General features: G+C 42.2%; 1 protein-coding gene across 2 annotated transcripts in view; it reads right to left on the bottom strand.

The window, feature by feature from the left end:
- The window catches only part of grik4 (glutamate receptor, ionotropic, kainate 4), a 472,752-nt gene that overhangs the window by 21,727 nt on the left and 438,429 nt on the right, over positions 1–12,596 (bottom strand). For both annotated transcript variants that reach the window (XM_066662916.1, XM_066662922.1), the window contains one exon: positions 3,213–3,326. In XM_066662916.1, the coding sequence (XP_066519013.1) occupies positions 3,213–3,326 (114 nt within the window). The remainder of the gene's footprint in view (positions 1–3,212; positions 3,327–12,596) is intronic.

Genomic DNA, 12,596 nt, shown 5'->3' with positions numbered 1-12,596 from the left:
GGTGGTGCGACAAGCTTCTGAATGCGACAAGCTTCTGGCGAGGTGTTGCAGCAGCTAGGCAAGTGCTGCACCCGCTGCTATTGATTCCTCCAGCTCCTCGGCCAACAGAGGCACGCGCAGCCGCACCTATTAGCGGTGTGAGCAGGGAGGGAGAGGTCTGTGGTGTTTATGTGTGTGCTGTGTGTGTGTGTGTGTGTGTGTGTGTCTGTGTATAGGAGTGTGTGTGAATGCCCTACTGGGACACCACATTAATGTTTGCTCAGAGCGTGCCAAAGCGGCGCCATCAGGCCTGTGGCCAATGCAGAGATCAGTGTGTCACCTTGGGTTTGGGGAAGGCTTTGATTAATGGTGCGCGAGCCTTTAAAAATAAAAGAGCTATTGGATTTCCAGCGCCGCTGTGTACTTTAACTCAGGGTGTTATTGGTGTGAATTAGATAGAAGTCACAATCAGTGGGAGCGCGGGATTGGGAAGGAAAGCATCACATTTATCAGCTGCTTCACACACACTGGCACACCATCTGCTCCAGAGAGAGGGGAGAGAGAGCAGGGCTATAGCAAACACACAACCTTAACCTGTCTCTATATCTCTATATACAGCACAAGGCTAAAGTACACACACACACACACACACACACACACACACCTAGAAGCGCTTTATTTCTCCTCACTGTTTGTCCACATTTTAAACAGCTGTAGTTGGTAGTCTATGTAGTCAAAGTAACTCCTTTTACATTAATGTTTCACACATTCTTTACACATATAAAGTTTGTAGACAACCACTTGACCAAGCAATGTTCTCAAATCAAGGCTAATAACAGGGACCTTGTCCTCCCTTTGCTGCAGTAACAGTAACCCTACTCTTCAGGGACAGTTTTACTCTGAATACCAGAACACTGCTTTGAGGATTTGATGGCAATCAGCTGTGAGAACATTAGTGAAGTGAGGTACTGATCTTGGATGATTAGATGTGAAATTTGAATGCCACTCCAACGCATACCAAATGGAGGTGGAGGTAGAGAGTGAGTGAGAAAGTATGTGAGTGAGGGAGTGAGTATTTACATATTTGACTGAGTGAGTGAGTATGTATATATATGAGCGAGTGAATGAGTGAGTTACAAGTTCAATGAGCTACTAGTGTTATTTAAATAAAGGACACCAGACTCCCTCAGCCCTTATGTGTTTTGTATTCCTTCAATTGTGGTATGCAGAAAATGCTTCTATGAATGTGAGGTGTAAAGAAAAAAAATAGATCTCTGTAAATTTCAGGTGCCTCACTTCAGGGTTGTTCAGAAGAAAGGTGGGTGTGTGGTCTCTCGATCTTGCACAGTACGGCAGGTTCATATGTAGGCATCAGCAACACTGTACTGTACAAATCATCTCTGAAAGACATTTCGAGCATTTGCGCCTAAGCTTTTAGATCACAAAGCCTATTTACTCTTGTCATTTCATGCATCTCATATCCGGATAATGTCCAGATTTACCCACATTCCATTTACACATGGACACATAAATGTGTCTCTGGAGCACAGATAGAAATCCAATTTATATCGGCATAATTCCCACTGAGCTCATGCTTCTCCTGCGGAAGTCTCACTCAGACTCCTCTGGGATGATGCCATGGCAGAAGCTGGGTTATTCGTAGTTATGTTCTTTTAAGGGCTGAAGGTAGAAACCCCTTCATCATATTAATTCCTCAGGCGACAGGACCTGTTGTATGCAGGTTTATGCTGCTGTGTCCAGTTTCATTTTTACTCAAAGCCTGTAAAAAATTGTGTGTAAAAGTTTGGGTGCCCCTGGCCCAATTGTTTTTTTTGTTGATTTTCAAAGTGAAAATAGGTTATCGCCTCTTTTACAAAAAAAAAAAAAAAAAAAAAAACGAAAAAAAAAACCAATAGCCCATTTAGGGAGGGTTTCCTTTGTTTTGGACCATTTTCAACATATTGTGAATGTACAGTACCAGTCAAAATTTGGAATCTTCTCATTCGATGTTTTTCTTTGTTTTTTTATTATTTTCTACATTATAAATGAATATGGAACACATTTAAACTATGAAGGAACACATATGGAACTATGTAAGAAACAAAAAAGTGTTAAAGAAACCAGAATGTGTTTCAAACTTTAGATTCTTCAAAGTAGCCACCTTTTGCTTTAATGAGACTTTTGCACATTCTCTGCGTTCTCTCAGTCAGCTTCATGAGGTCGTCATCTGGAATGTTTTTCAGTGAACAGCTGTGGCCTCGTCATGAGTTCATTTGTAGAACTGCTCGCCGCCTTAATGTGTTTATGACCATAACATTTGGGTTGTGCAGAGGTACGGCTGGTACACAGTTCTATACAGTGGGTAGCCCTATTCCACCAATGACTGATGAAAAGACTTTTGGCTGGTACTCTACATCTGCACATTTTAATATTTGGAGAAAAAATAAGGTCATGAACTGTATATGAATGTTTACAATGTTAGCCAGTCTATTAGACTAACATCTGTGTTTTTGAGCAGTGTGACTGAATATCTGCTGAACTCACTCACTATAAAGAAATATTTTCCAGACTTTGGACAGTGTATCTCCAAAAAGGAATCTAACAGATTTCTGCAAAGTTAAAACTTTAAAATTGTAAAAAATGTCATTCAGAGAGGTCTGGTGTGAAATAGTGCATTGTAGAAAAACTGAGCTTTCCGATGGCACACAGAAAGCTCTTATTGTACTGTGATTTATTACACTCTGTGCAGCATGAATTTGCACACCACAGAATTCCTCTATCAGCAGATAGATCCCCCTCTGTCCTTATGCCCCTTTCATACATGCACTGCAATCCAGATGTGTTTTACCTGGAGGAGCTCTATATGTCAACATGACCACCTGCAACATTTGTCCTGGACATTACCCAGACTTTATCCTCCTAACACCCTAGTGAAGACACCAGGTAAAATCAGAGTAAAGCATGTGTTTCATTTCTAGCTGCAAGAGGGCACCTGATGCATAAATGCTCTGTGCTGCATATGTGAAAGACTACTCTGGGATATTTCTGGACCCGAAACTCTGGAGTTTCTCTAGAAATTCTCCGGAGTTCATGTGTGGAAAAGGGCAGTACTAGCCACTGACTGTATGTGTGTGTGTGTGTGTGTGTGTGTTTGGAGTAACTGGTGGGTGAGGGGTGAGCTGTGGTCAGTAGAGAGTGAGAGAGAAGCAGCAGAGTCAGTGTTATGTTCTCACCAAGTGCACACGGTACATGATGCTAATCCCCAGAGTCATGAAGGGTTTGGAAAAATCAATGACCTTCTCCCTCTCAGCTGTGATGGTCAGTCCAGCTACAGCCAGGTCAGCCTTCTGTAAAACACATTCACACACACACACACACACACACACACACACACACACACACACACACACACACACACACAGCCAACACAGACAACAAAAAAAGGTGTTAGTGGAGCCGTGACACTGGGGTCATGGCAGTGAAATACAGAGCACTTGATAACAGAGAACAAAGGTCATGAGTGTCAAAATCCTGGCACCTATTCTTCAACCCCCACTGCTGCCATGTTACTGTATTATTGAAATACAATTTTGTAACTATCATACATTAATTACATACAATGATGTGTTCTGAGGGCGGTCAATGAGGGGGCCCCTGCCAATCAGACGACCCTGTGGACTGGGCCTGCCTACCCTAATCAGTAACCCAGCCCTGAGTCACCCTGTTTAAAAGCACCCCACACATTTTCAGCTAAACGCTCAATGTAAATTGAAATAGGGCTATATACTGATGTACAGTTAGAGTCTACAGCTCATCCTTTTCCAAGTCAGCAGCTCATCAGTGTGCAGTTTCTGACTGGCTGGGTATTTTTAGATGGTGGGCTATTCCCAGCCCAGCAGTGACAGTGAACTGTGTAAAAACTCCAGAAACACTGCAGTTCCAGTGCCACACACACACACACACAGACACACACTACCATGCTCCGGCCATGTCAGTATCAATGTAGTTCTGAGAGCAGTCCACCACACACATTATATTTGCTCAGCGGGTGTCCCGTGGCCTCTCTGCACACAGATTTTCCAATGATAACTCAGAGGTGTCCATCTGCAGAGCTTCAAAGAGCATCTATATAGTTGATGTTTCTATTTCAATGACTGTAGGTTCAATGCACCTAACCTAATATAGTGGCGCCTTACTCTGTCAGTGGAAACTATAGAATCTGTGCTTTTGAGAAAACTTCTCAACGTATTGTTGTGCTTAAAAAAAGGACTATTCATAACATAACAAATGGGGGAGCTAAGAAAGTTAGAGTTGAATGTGAACACCTGTATTACAAAGATAGTGAGACAGTGTGTGTGTGTGTGTGTGTGTGTGTGTGTTTGGGGGGGGTGGGAGTGGGGGCAGAGGTGTGTATGTTGCGAAGGGCAGGTTGTCATGACAAATCACTTGACACACTATCCAGGGCTGTGGGCTGGAGCTATGGGTCTGACTAATCAAACAACACTGAAAAGTGCATCTGTGAGGGATTTTCCAGTCCCGAGGGAGCAGCCACAAGCCTCCACTGCAGGTATAAGCCGATTGTGGAGCTTGTAAATGAAAGGCAGCATCTGCAGCACAGATAGCACTCATTGTTTCAGCCCCCTAACCCCTGAATCGGCGAGCAGCAGGAAGAGGGTCCTCATCCACACAGAGAGCTGTTCATTTCAGGACAACCAACAGAGGTGTTACTGCAAGGAAAAGGGCATCTAGCAACACTTACAAGGATTTGATTCAAGAGCTGAAGGACAAAGACAAAAGAAGCAAGAAATCCATTTCATATGACCAGCTAAAATCCTTCACACAGCACAGAAATCTATCCACACCAAATGTCACTTATTTGCACATCAATAAATGTATGCAGACATACCTTCACTGTCAGAATAAAACCCTTGCTGTGTCTGAAACAGCTCCCTACTCACTATTCCCTATATTACTCACTATATAGTGCACCATTACAGAAACTGAGCATAGGACGGTTGTAAACAATTTAGGACACTCACTCATGCAGGTTTTTACCATATACCATGGTGCATTATGGTTATCCATGGGTTGTGTGCTACATTTTGTGGTGCATTGTGGGATTGTTTGAGTGCACTGAAAATTATTCTGTGTTTACTATAAAATGGCCGAACCCCAAAATAGTGCAGTACATAATGAATAGGGAACAGTTTCGGACATGGCAGCTATGTCTACAGAAAAGGAACTTGTCAGGAGAAGGAAGAGATTTTGGATATGTTAATGAATAATTAATTAATTAATGTATTCATTCATATGTATTCATTAATTCATTTACTGTAACTGCTTATCCAGTTCAGTGTCTCAGTGGGTCTGAAGCCTACCTGGAATCATGGGGCACAAGGCAGAAACAAACCATTGAGTGGGTGCCAGTCCTTCGCAGGGTGACAAACACTCACACACTCATACCTATGACTGATGTGTGATCCCCTTATACCAGCACTGACAATGATCGACCACTCAAATCATAGCTGCCCGGTGTTGGTCCGGTGGGGTTCCTCACTAGTAAAGAGCAGATTGAAATGGGCATAAGAAAGTATGCAGTGAAACAGATGGACTACAGTATGTAATTGTAGAGCTACAAAGTGCTCCTTTATGGTCTGAAGCTGATAAAATGGACAGTGATTGTTCAGTATTTAATCGAGTGACTTTTTAATTTTTGCACAATTTTTCAGAAGCAAAAAAACCCAAGCAAGCTCCACCCCAAAAAACCCCTGATTTGACTTTTGCAGATATAATAGCTCTAAGCCAATCACTGTTGTTTCTGACATTGCCATGGAAACACAGTGAGGAGCAGCTCTGTGTCTACTGGCTCCCTGAAGGTTGTCTTCTGCTTTGTCAGGTGTGAGGCAAGCATCTGCAAAAGCAATCCAAGCTGGGCTATGGACATATTTAAATATGACCGGGTAAAACATTACAGGAGTTTCAGCTCCTGAACGACGCATTGAATCGCTTCATGCTTCGGTGGCTTTTCCAAAGCTTGCTTAAAGCTTGCTTGCCTTGGTTATTGATTGTTCTCAAGTGCTCACAGTTCTCCTCCATGTGTGTTTCTTCCCATTTTCTTTGGCTTGATCTTGCCTTGTATTGTAATTGTATGTACGTTGCTGTCATGTTGTATCTTTATTCTTCAGTGTGTTTACTATCAGTGTTTTGAGAAAGTTTTTCTGTTTGTTCTGTTTGTATTGTCATCAGAGATTCTGTAAAGTAAACCAATTTGTGCTTGAATAACACCTCTTTGCCTGCATCTGTGTTACAACTACTAACAGGTTATTCATTTTCATGATACATTTGAGAGGGAGAGGAAGGTCAAATAATAGAACTTGGGTTTGCAAAGACTAGAGAAAAAAAAATGCTGAAAAGATCCCCAGAAAATGGGAACCCAAGCTTGAGTGCAACAACATGTAGACTACCAAAACTGATATTAGATAAACAGCCCTTAATCAGGGATAAACAAGCTTTGCTTCTGCTTCAGAGCTGAGCAAAAATATCATAAGGGGTCTGTCTTCACTCTGAAAAGACAATTCAACACAGTGGGTCTGAAAGGACATAGAGCTATGACAAAGTCAAAGTGGTTTAGACTGTAAAAGATGTATTTCAGCAACATGTCTGAACAAAATGGAAATATTAAAGTACTAACAGCAAAGTGTGGGCACTAAATATACAAGCATTTCTGGGATTTTTACTCAAACCTGTGGTTAATGACTGTGTTTACTGGAATGTAATAAATACAGTGGTTTATGGTTGTCGGGAACATCTTTTGAATATTGTGCCATAATTCAGAAGACCAATGTCACATCCAGTGTGCACAGTCCTGCTTGTTTCTGCATACATTGCTGTGGGGTCATTTATCAAAGTGTGAAAGCCTATCAGAGCGACAGCCGCCTGCTTGTTGCTCACGGTGTGCGACGACTCATTCGTACCCTGCACTCAGACTGTTAAGAGTTCAGTCTGGTTACAGCCACACTTAGAGGTACAACATGGGGGGGTGGGGGAGCTCTCTGTCCCTAAGGGCCTTGATGTGTCTTATCCAGAATAACTTCAGCACTGGATTAAAAATAAAAAAATAGCTGACCTTAAAGTCTCCTACTTTTCAACTTTGGCCTGGAGGCTTTCTCTGTGACTGATTACGACTCTACGTCATGCCGCAGCTTCATACCGAGATACAAATGGCCCTCTCTGATAGGAAGGAAGGAAACAAAATGAAGATGAAATGGGGAAAAAAATCAATACCATCCTGTGCACGGAGAATGAAATAAGAAACAATAACTTGAGTAAAATCTTCCTCCTCCTTTTGTGTATGAATATTGATTAGCAGACTACGCTACTGTTCAAAGCAGAGAGAATTACGTGAGGGAGAGCGCGCTCTTAAATAATGCAGCGCGATACTCTTTCTTCACCTCTCCACGCTTTTACAACTTTGACTCAATCATGGGTTGATGCCCCAAAAAAAGAAGGGGGGAAAAAAAATCAAAGTCAGCCCTATCGCTGCTGAAAAATGCATGGGCTTAAGTTCCCGATGTGGCATTTCAGATTCCCTCAGAGGCACATTCTCCTTCTCTGCGGCTGCTACAGAAATCCCCAAACAGCTGAAAAAAGAAAGCAGACTAAGCTAGGGGCTCGAGCCTAGAGATCTCTGTATCCGTGTGAGAAGGAGAGCTCCAGCCCAATATAACAGGAGGTCCTACATTTTTAGAATGGATACGAGGAGGTTTACTAAACAAAGTATCCTGAATAACTGAATATGTGACTGTTAGCTTAGTTTTTGTTAATTTATCTAATTCCAACTTTAACATGTTGAGTTGGAAATAAAAAAAAAAACCACCAAAAACTGGCAATTACATAATGGTGGATGTAGCAATAGGCTAATAACACCATGTCATACCCAAGAATCATTAAATAAAGGCAATTCTATAACTGACTGAAGTAAAAGGCCAAGTTAGCTGGGGATTCAGAGTTCCAATTCCAGTGATGCTTCAGCCAGCCTTAGCCAGGAGTTAGTTTAATGGCCATTGCTCTATGTGAGTGGGTAGTACGGCCCTATATCTGCCCCAACATCCCTCAGTCCAATGCAAACCAAAGCGGGCATCTATTAGCATAGGAGCATATTTTATTTTATTGTTAGGGGAGGCATCAAATCTCTTGAGCATCAGACATTAGAGCATATATTCCCATCTCTCTCCAAAAACAAACAGCAGCTCTTCTGCTACAGAAATCCAGGACAAGTGATCACACGAATGGGGAGTACTTTTACTCCTGAGACAAAATCTTCACAGCAGCTCACCCAAACGATGCTGTGGAAACAAAGCTTCTCCCACATCTGTGTCCATACCGTAAAGCCACTATTAAAAGTGTGTATTGTACTGACATTAGAACTGGTAGCCTATACAAATCTTTGCTAACATGCCCACAGTATACAGTGATATACTGAAGGGTACAGCTCTCTGTTTATCTCAGTCAGAGGTGATTAAAACCCCCATCACCCCTCTATGACCTCTATGTCACATCTATGTATGTTAGTTAGCACAGCAGAATTGGCTGTAATCCAGTAGTGTTGTGTTAGCAACAGTTCAGAAAAGTGTCTCAGAGGAAATCTGTGCAAGCCATCCACCCACCCTCAGTGTGTCAACTGGGCATGAGTAAATAATGGCTAAAAATCAACCCAAAACACACGAGTTTGATAGATGTTAAATATTTCTGAATATTGCTGAATAACATACAAATTACTTCTTTTTTGCTTTTATAGAGCTGAGAGCAGGAGACAAAATCCTCTTCACACATGCACAGTAACCCATACATTTTCTGGACTTTCCCCATAGGAGCTGTATTTGTGAACATAAATGTCCATAACAATTGTACTGGACCCCCTGGTACCAAGTCTGGGTGAACAGATCCACTAATGTTCCGGAGTATCATGAAGAGTTCATGCAGTGCCTCCTGTATGTGCTGCACAGGCACTATGAAACAATTCCAGCTGTGAGCAGCTGTGAGATAATCTCTCACTGTACATTACATGCGTGGAAGGACAACTCCGCTATACCTCTGGATCTGATTCTCCAGAGATGTGAGTGCATACTGTATGTGAAAACAGCTAAAGAGAGACAGTGACCTAGATGAATTGAGATCTCTTAAAGTGAATGCAAATACTTGAAATGATGGCTTATCCCAATGTTATAATTATTTATGATTATGTTTAAGTGCAATACAGAGTATAAATATCTATTGGTTCAGAGTATCTGATGCCTCTTAAGTGCTGTGGGGGGCAGCTCTTAACTACACTAACTGATGTTAGTGAGTGAGTAGCTGAACATAGCATGGAGCAGTGATCTTCCCCTTTTCCCTTTGGCCTCTGGCCTTTAGTGTGCACATGGGATGGAATTAAAATCAAGGGGTGTCCTCAAGGTCACATGTATAGAGCATACTTTGAGGGAACAAATTGAGACAATAATAAGAGCAGGCACTTCTTTCTTTATTTCCTTAATGGCTTTGCCCTCCATTAGCCTGCTGAATTAAGACAGATAACTTCTCAAAGCTCATTCCACCACTGCCAAGCGTGAGCGAGATCTACAGAAAAACCCCACTTTATGACCCCGTCCCCAGAACACGCCAGAACGCCGCAATGTCCTTTCATTCGTAAGCAAATCCTGTTAAGATTATCTCGCACCCTGCAGAGAACTCGAATAAATCACCAAGCCACCATAACTGTTTTTAAATAAATAATATGGGCGCTGAAAAGGGCAATGGCTTGGCGCTGAATGGAATTTACAGCATATGAAATTTCTATCCCATCAAGTGTGTGTTAGTGGGTGTCAGAACGGGATTAATACCCTTCACGCTCAACTGAGCCTTTTTAAACACATCTGTGTGTGTCTGTTAAGGGCTGGGAGGGCTAATTGAAATTCATTAGGACGAGCGACCTGTGTCCGAGAGAGAAAAGTAAACACGCCTATCGCGAGCTTCATCAGGGTCCGCAATGAGGACGGCTAGCAGTCCTTAATTGCAGCAACCTTGATTCAACAGCCTGTCACTAACAATGAAAAGTTTGAGGGGTGAAAGTAGGGATAGCAATGATATGTAGCACTTTATTTGACTTCAAATTTCTGACCTGCTCAACTTATAAGCCAAAACATTAAAATGACTGCCTTTTTCTACACTTACTGTCTCTATGATCAGCATCACTTTTCATACGGGAGCACTCTTCAGTTCCACAATTACAGGCAGCTGCTCTGTTGTCTCCGTTGGAGAACAGTCTATCAACAACAACCGTGCAGCCAAGGATATGAGTCACTGTCTTTCACTTTACGTCTACAAGGTGGATCAACAAGGTACTTGTGTGTAATAGAGTGAACAGTGAATGGATAGTGTTTAAAAACTCCAGCAGCACTGCTGTGTCTAATCAACTTGTACCTGCACAACACACAATAACACACCACCACCAGTGTCACTGCAGCACAGAGAATGATCCACCACCCTAAGCATACCTGATCACTGAAGAACAGGGTGAAAGGGATTGAGGAGAGAACTACAGTCTGTAATTGTAGAACTAAACAGAGTATGTTTATGGTCACTGGAACTATTAATGTGGACAATAAGAAACAAGACTTTTTTAGACTTTAAAGGAATCTTAGGTAAACAGCTGCAGACTCCACTGTTTGTAGCTAAAGTGACTTGACTGGAATTGTCCTGTTTATTTTGGAAGATTAATGTTGCAATTGTATGGAAGTGCACTGAGTGCTCCTGCTATATATTTTGCTACATATACAGAGATTTTAGCTTAAAATCTGAACAGCCATTTACTCTTACCATTGAGGTTGCTGGATTTCATGTACTGAAAAAAGACAACTAATTATTTTGGTTTAATAATTTCAGATGTCCATTAAAAAGCAAATAGTGTTTGTTTAAATTTCAATTTGCTGTTATAAAAACCGTGGCATTGTGGTGCAGCAGGTAGTGTCGCAATCATACAGCTCCGGGGACCTGGGGTTGTGGGTTCAAGTCCTGCTCTGGGTGACAGTCTGTTCTCCCCATGTCTGCATGGGTTTCCTCCAATGGTCCAAAAACGTTGGTAGGTAGATTGGCGAATGAATGTTATAAAAACAAGCATTCCAGAACTATGGTACACTGTGTAGCAAGCAGATTACATACACCTGCTTATAAAAAGTGTCTTCTCAAATTAATGACATTGATAGGAGTGTGTCCATTTTTCTGCAGCAACAGCCTGCACTAGCCGCCAAAACATTTCTGTGAGAATTTGACAGTCATTACAGACATAAACCTGAGTGCGGTCAGGTATTGATCTTGGAAAATGACTTTTGGATCACTCCAACTCATCTCAAATGTCCCAGATGGAGCTTCATCACTCCAGAGAATACAGTCCCACTGCTCCATAGACCCACGCTGAGGGCTTTATAACCTTCTATATAAAGTTTGGCATTAGGCCTGGTGACCTTACACGTATGTGCACCCCACTTTTCTCATGCTTTCCTATAAAGATTTTACACACTGAGTTTGCACAGCTGAGCATTGGTTTTCAAAGTGGCTGCACCTTAAAGCAGCTGAATTTTCTAAATACACAGGCGTCTACAAACTTGTTTGTACAGAGTGTACAATATACATCACTGGTCCAACAAGGGAAATTTCCATTTTGGAAGCTGCACAGCGTCAGTGAGCAGAGCAGCAGCGCCTGGGGCACTGAGAGTGGGAGTGAGGTTAAGTGTCTTGCACAAGGGCACAACAAAAGGAATAGCCTGATTAGTCCTGGGTTTGGAATGGTGTGTTTCACATATTCACTAAGCCCACAGTAGTTAAATAAATCTCCACCAATTTGGCTGTAAATAAATCAGAATTTTTAATGAATCTCTAACTGCTGTCGACACATCTCCACAACTAGGACTTTACACACTGAAGCTTGCAGATAAACTGTTAGAGATGGGAGCAAATTTGTTGTCATGAACAATTTGTTCCTGATTTTCTATTCCTGTTAGTGTCACTGCTGATAGTCTTTCACCTAAATCTGGTCAACAGAAACTGACTTATGACTAATGGCTGTCAAACTGTAGAAGACAACAGTCTGGGGCTGCAGTGTGTAAATATTTTGTCTACAATAGACCAATGCAAATGAGAGTAATAATGTTGTAAATAGGCATTTTTTTATTGGAAATAGGTCATGGATATATGTGGATAGAGACCCTGGAGGATGGAGGGTGCTCACTAAAGCCTCACCACTGGCTGTGCCCCACCTTTCCGGTGAGGTAATGAGATCAGCAGAGCTTTTGACTCAGGAGGTGGAGCTAGGAGCCCTGAACCACACAGACTAAGGTGGAGCTGCACTCACATGCATCCTCACTCACTTTCAGCCTTGACGACATGTCAGAGGGCTCTCAATGAAAAACACCAGGTAAGAACACACTACTGGGCATAAAGGGCAACAGAGAACTGATGAAAATGAGGGGATGAGAGAGACCTGTGAACGTAGGTCAAACAGTTGCTGCCTTCAGTGTCCTTCCCAGGGTGCCATGGTCCTTTCTACAATATAAAACCCTGACCTCTGGGAGTTTAATGACATG

Source organism: Hoplias malabaricus, chromosome 1, assembly GCF_029633855.1.
Source record: "Hoplias malabaricus isolate fHopMal1 chromosome 1, fHopMal1.hap1, whole genome shotgun sequence".
Taxonomy (NCBI): Eukaryota; Metazoa; Chordata; class Actinopteri; order Characiformes; family Erythrinidae; genus Hoplias; species Hoplias malabaricus.
This window is presented reverse-complemented; position numbering and strand designations above follow the sequence as displayed.